The following is a 17745-nucleotide window of genomic DNA, read 5'->3' on the forward strand; positions in this document are numbered from 1 at the left end:
AAGATAAAGTAGATACAAACATATGTGTCAATAAAAGCTCCCATAACTGCCCTCCTCCCTTCACAGCTATTTCTTTTCTTCATACAAGGTTACTTAATTTATATGCAGGGCTTGGTCATCCCCTTTGCACCATTTGTCATGATGTTTCAGCATTCACACCAGCCATTTGTGTATGGGCTAAGGGGGAAGGACATAATACACATATAAACTAATTTATGTCATAATAACATGGTAAAGTTAACGTAAAATTCTTTGCCATGTCAAAAAGTTTTTTTTAGCAAATATAATCCACAAACCATATGAAATCCATTGTGTTAGTTATTTAAATAGATTTCACAATTGATTGATTTTAGTTTGCCAGATTTACACCTGGCCAGGGACTATAGACAAAAACTAGCCTCTTGGCTAGTTTAACTTAAGCTGGTGCTGATGCTTCCTGCTGCTTTTCTCCACTTTAGGCATTCCTTAGTTACATGGAATGAGGCTGAAAGTGAGGCAAAGCTTTTTAAGGTCTTCAAAATCCATTAGAATGTCATCAGGCAAGAAATGGGCAATATCACAGAATCAGTTTCACATAAACATTTCTTTATTGCTTTGAGTCCCTCTTAATTTATTATTTACAGTAAAAACATTCCTGAAGTTAAACAGCAGGTTACTTGTTTTTTATACTGTACATTGGAAAGTTCATGGAAGGTATCTATTGAATTAATGTAGAATATTCTTTCAAACAAGTTGATCATTTTACTTTAACTGTTGCTTTTATGACTTGGTGGTGCCCCGGCCCATGATTGCTTTCTTTGTGTTTCTCTCTGGTCTGAGCAGGATTATGTAACATTTTGGTCCAAATAGTGCCAACAAGAGGCCAAAACTGGAGGCCAAGATAGCAAATACCTCCACCGCATCTGCATATTTGCCTGGAGAGTTGACATAAGCAGGCACAAAGGCCACCCAAACAGCACAGAAGATAAGCATACTAAAAGTGATGAGTTTGGCCTCATTAAAGTTGTCTGGAAGATTCCTTGCCAGAAATGCTAACAGGAAGCTAAGGGTTGCTAGTAGGCCAATGTAACCTAATAACACAGCAAAACCAACTGTGGACCCAACTATACACTCGTAAACTATCTTATCATTGTGGTATTGAGTGTTTTTATAAGGGGCCGGTGAGGAAGAGACAAGCCAAGCAGTGCAGATTGCTGCCTGAATAGAAGTAAGAACAATAACTGTCCCTCTCTGTTGCATTGTACCAAACCACTTCAGACTGGCTCCCCCTCCTGGCTTGGAGGCCTTAAAAACAGCCAGAACCACCATGGTTTTTACCAAAATACATGAGACAGAAAGCACAAAGCTGATCCCAAATGCTGCATGTCTCAGCTGGCATGTCCACAGTCTGGGGCGGCCGATAAACAGCAGTGAACAGAGAAAGCATAGCTTAAGTGACACCAAGAGCAGGAAACTCAGTTCTGAATTATTAGCGCGTACCATAGGTGTTCGTCGGTGATAGGTAAAGATGCCCAGGGTGATAACACAGAAAAATGTGCCCAGCAATGAGGCAGCTGTCAAGCAGATACCCAGAGGCTCATGGTAGGAGAGAAACTCTGTCTTCTTAGGAACACAGTGGTCACGCTGGGTGCTGGACCAGAAGTCCTCTGGACAACTGGTGCACTCCATAGAGTCTATAAAAAAGGGGAAGGTGATGAGGTACATTCTTGGTGTATAATCTCTTTAACATAAAATAAAAACATTGAACATGAGCACCCACCAGTTTTATTACTGATCTTTCCCTCAGAACAGGGGATGCAGTCAAAACAGCACACAGGTTCCCCCTTTTTTCTGGCCATGCGGGTACCTGGAGGACAGCTCTCACTGCAAACTGACTGGGGTGGCTATGGGGAGAAAAATAAATCTGTAACTCCACATTATTATTGACTGCAAAGATCTACAGTCAAAAACTGGGAAATTGTCTGAAAAGCAAAACTGACCTTGTTCAATTCAAAATTCCAGAAGATTTTGTCCTCATCAATTGTGAGTTCTTCACCTTTGTGGTCAGATCTCTTGACCACACCCACATTCTGAACTTTAGTTCTTCCATCAGGGAGCCACAGCCAGTTGACAATATCATAGATTGGTAAGGCATCACCATTCTCATCAAATGACACTTGATCACCAAATGGTGTGGTGAAGTTGACCTTTTGCAAGTAATGTACAAGCTACAAATGGATGATATGAATTAAAATAAACAGATAATGAGTGCAATAGAGTCCATCCAAAGGGAGGTTTATCCAACCGTTTAAACGATTAGCAACAAAATCAGGACCTTTTGTTATCTTTTCAAAGATAAACATCAGTATTGAGACAGCCTGAATTTCAGGCTGTTTTTTGTGTAACTAGCTCTTTATTCTACTCTTTGCAATGATAATAATTTACTTTGAAGGAAAGTAGTTAAATTAATAGCTGGAATACCAATGTAATTTTTACAAAATGTGGGTTTTTTTTCATACTAATACTTTCATAATCAAAATTAAAATCAGTACAAGGTATGTACCTCAAAGTGTAGCGGCTGTTTCAAAACATAAAAAGGTGGAGTGGAAATTGATATCACACCTGCCATGGCTCCAGTGTTTGCAAAGTAGCACAGCTGTGCCCGCTAAAAGGCCCTCTCCCTGGCTCACACTGCAGCATGTCACTGAGCGCATAGGCCAGAGCATACACAGCTTTGTAAATATTATACTCAGGCCTGAGGTTAGAGAGATCCAAAAACTCACTGTCCACACTTTCAATATCTTCCTCTCCAGTGCACAGTGCTCCTCCAGCTTCCAACCAACCTGCTGGAGGTGGTGCAAATCTACACTGAAATGTGTATTCCCAAAACTGCCTCACCTAAAAAGTAGTGTATGGAAAAAAAAAATAATGATAGAGATTACAAAATCTTTCTCATTGACATTAGTTAAGATACATTTTTAAGATTGAAATCTTACCATGTTATTTCCATTGTCATTTTGGTCAGGATGCATTTGTAAGAGGAATTCCCTGAGCCCTGGTATTTCTCCTCGGCGGATGGCAATGCCCAGTGTGCCGCTCAGGTATGGCATGAGACGGGCTGTTTGGAGCACAGCAGCTGATGTCCAAGCTTCACTTGCAATCCACTGCCGGCCAGTCACATTCTGCCTCACCACCTGAGTAAAACATATGAGACAAGCTATCTAATCTATCTGTAAACTAAGACAAAGAAGCAATCATTATAATTGCATTTTTTCATGCATAATAGATAATTTGGGGCTCTCTCAAAATGCATAACTGAAGTTTACAACAAGCTTCCATTTTTTGGTAAGGTTCCCTTACCCAACAAATATATAATATATAATGATATAATTATTAGAATAATTCATTACACTTTTCACTCTTTATGAGTTGTCCATTCAAACCCACTAATATACAAATAGTACAAGCACAATTCACATGTACACATGTAACATCTTCAATTTGACCTGATGACATTTTTCAGGGAGCTGAAATTTTATTTTATTGATTAAAACTGATGATCATTCATATGCTTTTGTTGAGTCATCATGTTGTCATTCTTAAAATCATAGATTTCTAAGTTATATTTAACTCCAACCTCTTCCATTAGATGAATCATGTGGAACTCATGTGCAAACACCATTACCACACGAGCCGTGGATGTCTTTAACAAATGTACAATCCTCCTGAGTTCACTTGGGTCACTGTCCCAGGGTAAAACCTCTAAGTAGGCCAGACAACCTCCACCAGACTGAGCAAGGTCAGATTGGAAGGATCGAGCAACATGGAGTCCATAGTCGTCATCACTGACCAGCAGGCCGACCCAAGTCCAACCAAAGTGCTTTAATATCTGAATCATAGCACGCACCTAAGCGAGTGGTGTGAAAGGATAATTGAACAGAGAATAAAATTATTTTAAAATTGCATACACAACAAACCAATACAAGATATACAATTTGTATTTTAAAGCTTCACAATGGTATATCAAGTAATTAATCCTATTACGAGAAAAGAAAAGGTTTTGGTCATGACGGATCACTTCTACAAGCTTGCTGTACTGCCTGAAACAATCATATAGTTTGCAGTTCTCAATTTAGTGATTCACCTGGAAAGCATCACTTGGAATTGTTCTAAAGAAGGATGGAAACCGTTGCCGATCACTCAGGCATGAACATGTGGAAAAATAACTTACCTATAAGGAAACATACAGTAGAAACTCAAATTACTAATGTCATGTAACTCAGACACCAATGGAGATTTTTATATTATTTCAATAATGTATTAAAGATAGCAAAAATACAACACGAGAAAAGATATGACAGGAAACTTACAATTGGCATTTTGTATAAACCTAGCACATTTGATGTAGCAATAGAAAACGTAGAGGGGGAATCACCCACAATCCCCAGGACTGGAGGGCTCCCTACACAGTTCTGCTGAAGCAGAAACTGCTCCTCTCGGCCACTTGCCAGTGATAATCCACCACTGAATCCAACAACAAGTGCACCACAGTTGTCATATAGACTGTATCCCAGAGTCACATTAGGTAGCAGATTGGAGTTCTTGTTGATTTCATCAATAGTAAAGGCCATGCTCATGGCATGCCTGAACCCTAGAGTGTCAAAGCTAACACACAAAGTATCACTATTAACCACTAAAATGCAATATGGCATCATGGGAACTAAGTAGATTTGTACACAAAAATTGAAATAAAATATCTACAGTTATATTAATAACAATACACAATCACAATAGTGTACTTTATATAGATGTATTTCAACATTTCAAAGGCATTACTAAAACTGTCACAAAAAGCTAAATTGAATTTTTAATTAGAATTTCAGCACAGTAGATTTTATTCCTTACCCTTTGCAACTGGGCTGTTGTGGCTCTGAGGTAAATGTCCACTCAGGAAAAACAGAGCTGTAGTGGACCTCAAACAGCCCACCTAGAACCACATCGCCCGGTTTGTGCATTTCGATATGATAAAACTTTCTCCATAACTGACAGGATAAGGGAAAAGAGGGAGATGCAGAACAGAAGGAAAAGATGGAGAAAAGGAGGGCATACGAGTCAAGAAAAGCTCCCATAACTGCCCTCCTCCCTCACAACTGGTGTCACAACTGTTTCTATTTGTCATACAAGGTTACTTCATTTTATAAGCATGTAGGGCTATGTCATCCTCTTTGCATTCTTTCCGTCATTGTTATACTTTTCAATGACCCAAGAGAGCTGAAACTGCCAAATATCAAGATATAATAAATGGCTTGATAAATAAAATGAAATATACCATGAATCCACTAAAGTAATATTAAAATAAATGCAGGTATTAATGAATTAATTAAAATTGACTTAAATTGATATTTCTGTTTTCCTTTGCTCCTGTATTAATTTACTTTCCTTATTAACTGTATTTTCCATTTTATTAATTTATTAATTTTAAAAATTATTCATTTATTTTCAAGTTTTTATTGGTGTGTGAATTTCTGTATTATTTTCTCCTTGCATTTGTCCCCTAATGATTTCCAAAAACGTATTTATTTCTCTGTTTTCTTTTTAAATTTCTCTATGCATTAAGAATATTAAGAATAAAGTCTTTGTAAGTATTTGAATACTATTAATACATTTACCACTCCTTGTTTAGTTAGTCAAATGGTATATACTATGCAGACATTGTCTAGTTACGAGACCCTTCATGAATGTAACACCAAACTGCTGCATCAAAACAATCTTATTTCTCTTAACGCTGAAAAAACACAAGTGATAGTATTGTGAGAAAATACCAATTTGTAGTGATCATAATGGAGTCAAAGGTTGGAAAAAAAAATGCTTTAGGCTTTTAGGATGTCATGCTGTTCAAGCTTTCACGGAATTGTTTGTCATATTGGGATCGCTTATAGAGGTCTGCAACCCGACCTGAGACCTACGGAACCTGAGGCCTGACCTCGGGCGAGGGCCCGGGTCGGGCCAGGCTCCGTGCTCTCTCTCTCTCTGTCAGCCATGGAAGAACTGAGGCACAAGATAGTGAAAGGGGAGCTAATTAAAATCCCAAATCCCATGAATATTATCTTAAAAGCATAAGATGGCGTTGATTCCTCTCAATGCTGTTCACTTACTTCAGTTAAAGTAGCTAGCAAAAAGTTGAAATGGTAATTCATAGGGAACCTGTTTGAATGACTACAAAAGTCACATAAAAAGTGGTTTCATTTCATCTGTGAGATTTAGTCAGGTGTACACCCAAAGCGTTTAATAGACACAAGGGCAATGAAGTAAGAATTTGTTTCACACACAAAAACATTTATTTCCTGCAGTTTGTTTTTAATCTCTTTTCTCAAATATCAAAGTTAAAAAGCAGGTTACTTATTTGTTATATATTGGCCATCCCATGAGCAAATCACTACTGAATGACTGGTTCAGACCAGTTGATCATGTTACTTCAACTGTTGCTTTTATGACTTGGTGGTACCTCGACCCATGATTGCCTTCTTTGTATTCCTCTCTGGTCTCAGCAGGATAATGAAACATTTGGGTCCAAACAGTGCCACCAAGAGGCCAAAACTGGAGGCCAGGATGGCAAATACTTCCACCGCATCTGCATATTTGCCTGGTGAGTTGACATAAGCAGGGACAAAGGCCACCCACACAGCACAGAAGATCAGCATGCTGAATGTGATGAGTTTGGCCTCATTAAAGTTGTCTGGAAGATTCCTCGCCAGAAATGCTAAGAGGAAGCTAAGGGTTGCTAGTAAGCCAATGTAACCCAGTAACACTGCAAAACCAACCGTGGACCCAACTACACACTCATAAACTATCTTGTCATTGTGGTATTGAATGTTTTTATGGGGAGCTGGTGAGGAAGAGACAAGCCAAGTAGTGCAGATTGCTGCCTGGATAGCAGTAAGAACCATAACTGTCCCTCTCTGCTGCATTGCACCAAACCACTTCAGACTGGCTCCCCCTCCTGGCTTGGAGGCCTTGAACACAGCCAGAACCACCATGGTTTTAACCAAAATGCATGAGACTGAGAGCACAAAGCTGATCCCAAATGCTGCATGTCTTAACTGGCATGTCCACAGCCTGGGGTGGCCGATAAACAGCAGTGAGCACAGGAAACATAACTTGAGAGACACCAAGAGCAGGAAACTCAGTTCTGAATTGTTGGCGCGTACCATAGGTGTGCTGCGATGATAGGTGAAGATGCCCAGGACAACAGCACAGATAAATGTCCCCAGTAACGAGGTGGTTGTCAAACAGATACCCAGAGGTTCATGGTAGGAGAGATACTCTGTTTTCTTTGGAGCACAGTGGTCACGCTGGGTAGTGGACCAGAAGTCCTCTGGACAACTGGTGCACTCCATGGAGTCTGTGAAAATAGGGAAATCTTGAGATATATGTTTATTCATACCTCCAAGCATCACTGTTTCAAACTTTATACGAACCAGTCTCATTACTGATTTTTCCCTCAGAACAAGGGATGCAGTCAAAACAGCACACAGGTTCCCCTTTCTTTCTGGCCATGCGGGTACCTGGAGGACAGCTTTCACTGCACACTGAGCGGGGTGGCTGTTGGGAGAAAAATAAATATCTCTTATTCTACACTACTTTGCACTGCTACAGTGAGTTACCCATGGAGTGTAGGGAGAAAAATAAAATTGTAACTCCATATTACTGTACACTGCTCAGATCTACAGTCCAAAAGAAAAGTTTTCTGAAAAATCAGATATAACCTTTTTTGATTCAAAATTCCAGAAGATTTTGTCTTCATCAATTGTGAGTTCTTCACCTTTGGAGTCCGACCTCTTAACCTCACCCACATTCTGAACTTTAGTTCTTCCATCAGGGAGCCACAGCCAGTTCATGATATCGTAGATTGGTAAGGCATCACCATTCTCATCAAATGACACTTGATCACCAAATGGTGTGGTGAAGTTGACCTTTTGCAGGTAATTTAAAACCTATGAATGGATTATAGGAATATTGAAGAAAAAATTATAATGACTGCGATATATGTGGACTCCATCCAGACCCTTTTTTATCTTTTTAAAGTTTTATCTCATTATTAAGACACCCTGAAATTCAGACTGTTGTTTTGTCTGGTTTAATAGCAATTGCTGTCTGACAAAATAGGAAAGTGTTTTCTCCTGCTATGTTGGATTAAATATTTTTCCTCTAGGAAAAAATAATGGAATCAGTATTCAGTTTACCAATCTTGGTTATAGTATTCTTTACTCGCAAAACAACATTCAGTAAGGACCTCAGGGTGTTGCAGCTTTTTTTCAAAACATAAACAGGTGGAGTGTAAATTGATATCACACCTGCCATGGTTCCAGTGTTTGCAAAGTGGCACAGCTGTGCTTGCTGAAAGGCCCTCTCCCTGGCTCACACTGCAGCATGTCATCAAGGGCATAGGCCAGAGCATACACAGCTTTGTAAATATTATACTCAGGCCTGAGGTTAGAAAGATCCAAAAACTCAGTCTCCATACTTTCAATATCTTCCCCTCCAGTGCAGAGAGCACCACCAGCTTCAACCCAACCTGCTGGAGGTGGTGCAAATTTACACTGAAATGTGGATTCCCAAAACTGCCTCACCTGAAATGTAGTGTATAATAAAGTCAATATTATCAGCAATTATCGATTGTTAATATTTATCATTTATTTTCTATCAAATTGTACCGTTAACCTCAGATGTATACTTTTTGTCATATGTGACTCGTTCTTTATTATATCATTCCAGTTATCATGACTTTGTCAATCAGTTTGTTCCTAATTATTTCATATCATATCATTTTATGTTTGTTTTAATTATAGCTTTTTAAAAATACCATTGTGTTGGGGTCAAAAGCACCCAGTTTCACTAATGAAGTTTTAATTGATGGAACTATTTATTAATACATTAATTAATTGAAGGGTCCCAGGTGGAGTAGGGGTCCTCTGTCAGTCATTTTGTAGGAGACAGACACGGATGCAGCAGACAGTTTAAAAAGGGGCAAAGTTTGAAGGACTGTGGGATGATATCAATTATTTTATAGTGAGGTCAAAATGACACTGGCTAGTTTCAACATATAACTATTACATAGGTAATGTTTACATGTAAGTACTGACAACTACATGATACTACAATCTAAAATGTGTATTCAATAAAAGTATTTATTTTGATTTGACACAATATGCAAATTAACTGTAACTTTCCTCAACTATTTATTTTACATTTTGTTATTATGGTTGTTTTTACAGTGCTTTATTCTTCAGTCATCCTTCTAAACATGTTTGTAGACTGAGGGCTGAACTCTTACCATACTATTTCCATAGTTGCTACTATCAATTTGGTCAGGACGTATCTGTAAGAGGAATTCCTTGAATCCTGGTAATTCTCCTCGGCGGATGGCGATGCCCAGTGTGCCGCCCAGGTACGGCATGAGGCGGGGGGTCTGCAGCACAGCCGCTGTTGTCAAGGCTTCACTTGCTATCCACTGCCGGCCTGTCACATTCTGCCTCACCACCTGTGTATAGCAATATATAAAATATATGTTTCAGACTTTTGTTGTAAAAAGTAGTGTGCTTTTTGACAAATATTTGTACTCCTCTGTTTAGCTTTTTTTAATGTCATATAAGCACAGATCTAAAAAATTATTGGGAGCAAAATGATTTAACAATCTAAGAAAAAGATGCGTTCGCTGTAAAGTAAGGTAAATTCTCTTTTTTCATACATAATGGATTTGGTTTGGCCTGCATGAAAATGCATAATTTAAGTTTATAACTGTTTTTTGTATTTATTTTTTGTTAGCTTCACTTTATAACCTTTAATTTAATTTTATTAGAATAACGTTTTATTCCTTTTACTGTTAAGGAGTGGTCCTTTCATGCCAGAACACTGATGGGAACTTGATACTGTATTTAAATATTTTAAGTTACAGCAAACTCTTCTACAGTCTGAAATCTTTGACATCTACTCAGGTAACAATATCAAACAAGATGACCTGATGAAGAGCTAACTGGAACTGAAATTCGCTGTTGTAGATCATTTTGTTTGATTGAAAGTGATGATTATTGACAAGATTTTGCCAGAGAAGGAAAACACAAACACGCCAAAAATTCATCATATTTCTTGAATCATGTATTTCTAAATTACATTATATTTAATTCCAACCTCGTCCATTAGATGCATCATGTGGAACTCATGTGCAAACACCATGATCACACGAGCTGTCGATGTTCTTATCAAATGTACAATCCTCCTGAGTTCACTTGGGTCACTGTCCCAGGGTAAAACCTCTAAGTAGGCCAGACAACCTCCACCAGACTGAACCAGGTCAGATTGGAAGGATCGAGCAACATGAAGTCCATAGTCGTCATCACTGACCAGCAGGCCGACCCAGGTCCAGCCAAAGTGTTTCAGAATCTGAATCATAGCACGCACCTAAGTGGATATATTGGTTTGAAGGAATTATTGCACAGACAAATATATTATTTCAATTTGATGTGCAACCTACCTTAATTTACATACATTAAATATTCAAATGCGTTTCACAATTGAATCACAACTAATTAATCCCATTAAAAGAAAAATTTGGTGTCATCGGTGACAATTTCTACAAGCTTGCTATACTGCATGAAACTTACATAGTTTGCAGTCAACTTGGTAATAGTGACTCACCTGGAAAGCATCACTTGGGATTGTTCTAAAGAAGGATGGAAACCGTTGTCGATCACTCAGACAGGAACATGTGGAGAAATAACTCACCTACAGAGAAACATACAGTATAAACTCAAGTCAGACCCAGTCAAGGTAAGATAATGTTTCAGCAGTCTATCATTTTTTAATATGGACTAAATTTATGTAGCGTACATACAAATGCAACAATCTAAATGAGAAGGGTAAATAAACTCACAATGGGCATTTTGTATAAACCTAGCACAATGGAGGTAGCAATCGAAAATGTAGAGTAGGAATCACCCACAATCCCCAGGACAGGAGGGCTCCCTACACAGTTCTGCTGAAGCAGAAACTGCTCCTCGCGGCCACTTGCCAGTGATAATCCACCACTGAATCCAACAACAAGTGCACCACAGTTATCATAAAGACTGTATCCCAGAGTCACATTAGGTAGCAGATTGAAGTTTTTGTTGATCTCATCAATAGTAAAGGCCATGGTCATGGCATGCCTGAACCCTAGAGTGTCAAAGCTAACACACAAAATATCACTATTAAACACTAAAGCGTAATTTTCTCTGTGAGAACTAAATATATACAGAATAAAAGATTGCAAAATATCACATGAAAATGTATATTATCCATAACTATTTCAGCACAGTAACATGTTCTTCCTTACCCTTTGCACCTGGGCTGTTCTGGCTCTGAGGTAAATGTCCACTCAGGGAAGACAGAACTGTAGTGGACCTCAAACAAACCACCTAGAATCAAATCACCAGGCTTGTGCATTTCATTAAGGTGAAACTTTCTTCGTAACTTACAAGATAAGGGAACAGAGGAATATGCAGAGGGTATAGAGGAGGAATAGAAAAAAAACAAGATATGGTACAGAGACAAGAGGAAATGTATTTTGGGAAAAGCTCCCATGACTGCCCTCCTCCTTCCACAACTGCTTGTAGTTTTCATACAACGTCACTTCATTTTATATGCACAGCTATGACATCCCCTTTGCGTCCTCTCCATCACTGTTTAAACATTTACACCACCCATCAGGGCACAGGCTATGTGGGCAGAACATAATACACATACACAAACATAACTAGTATAACATAAAATAAAAAGCGTAAAAAAAAATGTCAGTAAATAGAAACCATGACCCATAGTGTATAGTTTGTAAATCACTTTAATGTTTGTTGTTAATAGACCCTTAATTAATATTACACCATGCAAGACCTGTCCCATACAAATAATCTTATTTCTCTTAGAGCTGATAAAATACATTTGATAGTATTGAGTGGAAATACTTGCAAAAAAACAAAACAAAATCTTACAGTGTGGATTTTACGGTATTTATTGGCGCTTCGCACTTTTGTATTTTACAACAATGGTGACATGGTTGTCCTATCTCCTTATTTCTGTTTGCTCACTCACAGATGACACTCATAATAAAGGTATCAATCTCGGAATGAAAAGTCACAAAATCACTTTTTATGCAGATTACATTTTGCTCTTTGTCAAAGATGCAAAAACTCTATACATGATGTAATGATTTAGATGCTCATCTGGTGTTAATTTAATAGCAACTTGGATGATGCCAGCATTTGCCTTTCAGGCTGTCTTATTATTATATTGCCTTATTTGAATATATAAACATTTCCCTAAATGTGTCAGACCAAATTAAATAAGTATGTTTTCTAGAAAACTTATGGTAAATACTTACCATTTACAGCAAAGACATTTCTGAATTTAAAAAGCATGTTACTTATATGTTATACATTGGCCATTTTAATGGCTGATCTCTACTGAATGATTGCAAAATAAATATTGTTCAGGCCAAGTGATGATTTTACTGTTAGCACTACTTTTATCACTTAGTGGTGGATCGACCCATGATTGCTTTCTTTGTGTTCCTCTCTGGTCTCAGCAGGATTATGTAACATTTGGGTCCAAACAGTGCCACCAAGAGGCCAAAACTGGAGGCCAGGATAGCGAATACTTCCACTGCATCTGCATATTTGCCTGGTGAGTTGACATAGGCAGGGACAAAGGCTACCCACACAGCACAGAAGATCAGCATGCTGAAAGTGATGAGTTTGGCCTCATTAAAGTTGTCTGGAAGGTTCCTTGCCAGAAATGCTAACAAGAAGCTTAGGGTAGCCAGTAAGCCAATGTAACCCAGTAACACTGCAAAACCAACTGTGGATCCAACCACACACTCATAAACTATCTTGTCATTGTGGTATTGAGTGTTTTTATGAGGAGTTGGGGAGGCAGATACAAGCCAAGCAGTGCAGATTGCTGCCTGAATAGAAGTGAGAACCATAACTGTCCCTCTCTGCTGCATTGCACCAAACCACTTTAGGCTGGTTCCACCTCCTGGCTTGGAGGCCTTGAACACAGCCAGAACCACCATGGTTTTTACCAAAATACATGAGACACAAAGCACAAAGCTGATCCCAAATGCTGCATGTCTCAGTTGGCAAGTCCATAGTTTGGGATGGCCAATAAACAGCAGTGAACAAAGGAAACATAATTTAAGTGACACCAGGAGCAGGAAACTCAGTTCTGAATTGTTGGCACGTACAATGGGTGTGCTGCGATGATAGGTGAAGATGCCCAGGACAACAGCACAGACAAATGTACCTAGCAATGAGGCAGTTGTCAAGCAGATTCCCAGAGGCTCATGGTAGGAGAGAAATTCTGTTTTCTTAGGAACACAGTGGTCATGCTGGGGGCTGGACCAGAAGTCCTCTGGACAGCTGGTGCACTCCAAGGAGTCTGAAAACACGGGAATTTCCTTTTAGCATATTTCCCCCTTTTTTCCCGTGCCCTTTTGTTGCTATTACAGCAACAAGGACATCACCCCTCCCACCTTTAAACACCGTCATTGATGTGCAATTGGGCACCACTACCGGGGATAGAACCAGAGTTCTGCAGTGCTGGGCATGTGCTTTCCCTCAACACCAGCTGAGCACCCACAGTGGATTACAGTACTGAAAACTAATTGATGCTCCACAACAAATCATCACATTTTTAATTGATACCAACCAGTTGCATTGCTGACCTTTCCCTCAGAGCAAGGGATGCAGTCAAAACAGCACATAGGCTGTCCTCTTTTCCTGGCAATGCGGGTACCTGGGGGGCAGCTCTCGCTGCAAACTGACCTGGGTGGCTAGAGGGAAAGCATAATGAAAAGAAATCACTGTTATCTACAACATTTGATGCTGCTACTGAATGCTATACTAAAGCAAAAACAACAATAATAAGAAGTAACCTCTTGTAATTCAAAGTTCCAGAAGATTTTGTCTTCATCAATTGTGAGTTCTTCACCTTTGGAAAGAGACTTTTTAACCTCACCCACATTCTGAACTTTAGTTCTTCCATCAGGGAGTTGCAGCCAGTTCATGATATCATAGATTGGTAAGGCCTCACCATTCTCATCAAAAGACACTTGATCACCAATTGGTGTGGTGAAGTTGACCTTTTCAAGGTAATACATAAGCTGCAAATGGGAGAGATACAACAGGCTCATAATGTGCAGTGTTCCTGGTCGGGAATCTGTTTGCATGTTTTTGACTAAATGTAATCACTGATTACATTTCTTCTCAGATGGAGTCTCCACTTCAAGTCACCTGAGGACACCGCTGACATATGCATGGCAACAGTGTGATGTGCACACTGTCTTTTCATATGGCTCTATTTTTTGTTTGTGACGGGCTTCCTTTTAAGGGTCTTTACTTGCTGGTATGACTCAGGACTGATGGAAGGGGGGGTGGAAGTGACCTTGTCTTAGATGTTTTTACAACTGCTTGCCCATGCTCTATGGTGACCCAGGGAGAAGGGTGTGCAGCGTGTCTGTTTTATGGTGTTGAACTCTCCAGGGTTAGGCCATGGTTCCACCCAGTTCCAGGAGTGTGTTAAGTGGGTTGGGTTGGGCTCCCTATTTCTGCTCTGAAGTAGTCATAGTTGTAATAAGTTGGAGAACTGTGGTGCCTAACTTCTAGCTGTTCGAGATCAGTGGGCAAGTTCTGAGGACATGTCACAGTAGGGTGTACATTCATTGGGCTCCACCCACTGTACCCATTGATAGAATGAAGGTTACGATTTGGTAACCCTCATTCTATAGCACAGGCTGAGCCTTGTACATATGGATGCTGCCGCTCTTAGACTGCTTGCTGAAGGAGTTGTCTGATGGCAGACTGCGGAAACACTGCATCATGTACTGTGACACATTTAGTCTGTAGCAAAGTCGATGTTGGCAGGCTACATACAATGACATTTTTAGTGGACAAATACATGTGTGTGATTGGAGAGAAGCAATATCCATAGAGTCCAGTACAGGGCTCCAGCTATACTTAAATAACTTGGGTTACCATATCGTAACCTTCATTCTCAAAGAATTGACATTAAACTTAAAGAATGTTAATAGCAGGCATAATTCTAATTACTTAACATAATGGGGTTTTCCATGATGAGCCACTCTCTCAAAAATGAAATCAGTAAGTACCTCTAGGTGTAACAGCTATATTCAAAACATTAACAGGAGTGTTAATTGATCTCACACCTGCCATGGATCCAGTCTTTGCAAAGTAGCACAGCTGTGCCGTCTGAAAGGCCCTCTCCCAGGTACACAGTGAAGCATGTCATTGAGGGCATATGCCAGAGCATACACAGCCTTGTAAATATTATACTCTGGCCTGAGTTCTGATGCATCCAAATAGTCAGTCTCCACATTCTCTAGATCCTCCTGTCCAGTGCATAATGCTCCCCCAGATTCCACCCAACCTGCTGGAGGGGGTGCAAATCTACACTGAAAGGTGAATTCCCAAAACTGCCTCACCTGAAATGCATATAAAATCACTTGATAACATATCATATCAATATAGTATTCTGACAATTTGTTTGATCGAAGGGTTTAACTCTCACCATGCTGTTTTCATAGTCATTGCTTTGGTGCTGGTCAGGATTAATTCTTAACAGGAAGTCCCTGAGTCCTGGTATTTTTCCACAACGGATAGCAATGCCCAGTGTGCCAGCCAGATATGGCATGAAGGCAGTGGTATGAAGTCCCTCAACTAATGTCCAAGCTTCACTGGCGATCCACTGCAGGCCTGTTACATTCTGCCTCACCACCTGTGTATGGCATTAAAAATATCTTCTGTGAAATAATGACAGTCTACTTTGTAGTACGCAATACATAACAAATGAATGTACATAACAATTTTCTGGTATAGTTGTTTTCTTTAGTTAGAAAAGCACAGACATGATTACATTTTTCACAGCAAGGTGATTCATTTAAATCACCATCTATGTATTTTGATCTGTATTCAAAGGCAACTGAGTTATAGAAAAAGAAGTACAAAGAGCATATAGGATTGGTAAATGTAGAACACAGGTATACAGATGAACATAGGTATGTGTATAAATATTGCATAATTTATATTTTGGGCAAGAATATATAGTTTAGCCACACCAAAGTTCTTTTCATGCAAAATTAAAAAAACAAAAAAAAAACAATCACAGAATCAGGTGTGATTGCGTGAATTTAGGTTAAGAAAGAAATAAAAAATCATGGAATCATGCTTTGGATTGAGGTCTCTTGTCATTTTTTTTTTTTCTCAATGGGGAATTCCTTGTAAAATAAAAAAATAAATAAAGATATATCATTGCATTTTCATCCCCCAACCTCCTTCATGAGTTGAGTCATCTGCATCTGATGTGCAAACACAATCACCACACGAGCTGTGGATTTTGTCATCACATCCACAATTCTCTTATATTCATTTGGATCATTGCCCCAGGGCAAAATCTCTGAGTAGGCCAGACATCCTCCACCTGACTGAGCCAGGTCGGATTGGAAAGATCGGGCAGCGTGGAGTCCATAGTCATCATCACTGACCAGCAGGCCGACCCAAGTCCAGCCAAAGTGGTTCAGAATCTGAATCATAGCACGCACCTAAGTGAATCCAGAGTGGAGGGATTAGAGTTCAGGCTAAAATATTCCTTGAGTGGAACTTAATACGTATGGCACTTGTCTAATAATGCGATCATAATTAATTCATCCCATTATGTTTAAATCCCTAAATACGTATTTTGTTTATAAATGATGCACAGAGTAAGTATAGTTTATACACACAAGATTGGCATGACTTATTTTCAGGTTTACTGTACTTTACTTGAGACATATATGTAGTTATTAATTTGGTGATAGTGTTTCACCTGGAAAGCATCACTTGGGATTGTTCTGAAGAAGGATGGATACCTTTGCCGATCACTCAGGCAAGAACATGTGGCAAAATAACTCACCTATAATGAAACACACACAATGCATACAGGTTGCGCATCTCATGTGAGTTAGTAGAAACATTCAATATATTTTGCTCATTTTAAAAATAATTAATCAATTCAAATACAGCACTTGAAAAGCACTCAAGAATTTAAAGACACTAAACTTACAATGGGCAGTTTGAATAAACCCAGAACATTGGAGGTGGCGATAGAAAAAGTTGAGAATGGATCCCCCACAATCCCCATAACTGGAGGGGTCCCTAAACAGTTCTCCTGAAGCAGAAACTGCTCCTCTCGGCCACTTGCCAATGACAACGCAGCACTGAAACCAATACCAAGTGTAGCACAGTTGTCATATAGACTGTATCCAAGAGTCACATTAGGTAGCAGATTGGAGTTCTTGTTGATCTCATCAATGGTAAAGGCCATGGTCATGGCATGCCTGAAGCCTGGAGGGTCAAAGCTAACATACAAAGTATCACTATTAACCACTTAAATGTAAGTGTATTTTGTGCATGTTGTCTGCTACATGTGTGAGACTTACCCTTGGCAGCTGGGCTGATGTGGCTCTGCAGTGAAGGTTAGCTCAGGGAAGACAGAGGTGTAGTGGACCTCAAACAGCCCACCTAGAATCACATCACCGGCCTTGTGCATCCCATTAAGATGAAACTGCCTCCGTAATTTACAAGATGGGGAAAGCTTGGAAGACTCAGAGAAGAAAAAAGAGGAAGAACGCAAGATCAGATAGACACATAAGAACAAATATTTGACAAGAAAGGCCCCCAT

At 39.4% G+C, this 17745-nt stretch overlaps 3 protein-coding genes across 3 annotated transcripts; all 3 read right to left on the bottom strand.

Annotated features, from left to right (window-relative positions):
- Window positions 1-759: 759 nt before the first annotated feature.
- On the bottom strand, window positions 760-4994 carry LOC141016176 (extracellular calcium-sensing receptor-like). The gene is made up of 9 exons (XM_073490413.1): window positions 4885-4994; window positions 4350-4644; window positions 4124-4210; window positions 3617-3886; window positions 2976-3173; window positions 2602-2877; window positions 1980-2207; window positions 1760-1883; window positions 760-1673 (listed from the first exon to the last, which is right to left on the bottom strand). Exons 1-9 carry the CDS (start codon window positions 4992-4994, stop codon window positions 760-762), a joined length of 2502 nt encoding a protein of 833 aa, XP_073346514.1.
- Window positions 4995-6467: 1473 nt separating this feature from the next.
- Window positions 6468-11460, bottom strand: LOC141019120 (extracellular calcium-sensing receptor-like). Its single transcript, XM_073493940.1, has 9 exons — window positions 11351-11460; window positions 10910-11204; window positions 10675-10761; window positions 10168-10437; window positions 9314-9520; window positions 8334-8609; window positions 7746-7973; window positions 7458-7581; window positions 6468-7381 (listed from the first exon to the last, which is right to left on the bottom strand). Exons 1-9 carry the CDS (start codon window positions 11458-11460, stop codon window positions 6468-6470), a joined length of 2511 nt encoding a protein of 836 aa, XP_073350041.1.
- A 1078-nt stretch (window positions 11461-12538) lies between these two features.
- On the bottom strand, window positions 12539-17613 carry LOC141019126 (extracellular calcium-sensing receptor-like). The gene is made up of 9 exons (XM_073493953.1): window positions 17504-17613; window positions 17128-17422; window positions 16891-16977; window positions 16358-16627; window positions 15598-15804; window positions 15236-15511; window positions 13946-14173; window positions 13720-13843; window positions 12539-13449 (listed from the first exon to the last, which is right to left on the bottom strand). The coding sequence occupies exons 1-9, from the start codon at window positions 17611-17613 to the stop codon at window positions 12539-12541; spliced, it is 2508 nt and encodes an 835-aa protein (XP_073350054.1).
- Between the last annotated feature and the right edge of the window lie 132 nt (window positions 17614-17745).

The sequence above is a fragment of the Pagrus major genome, chromosome 2 (assembly GCF_040436345.1).
Source record: "Pagrus major chromosome 2, Pma_NU_1.0".
NCBI lineage: Eukaryota > Metazoa > Chordata > Actinopteri > Spariformes > Sparidae > Pagrus > Pagrus major.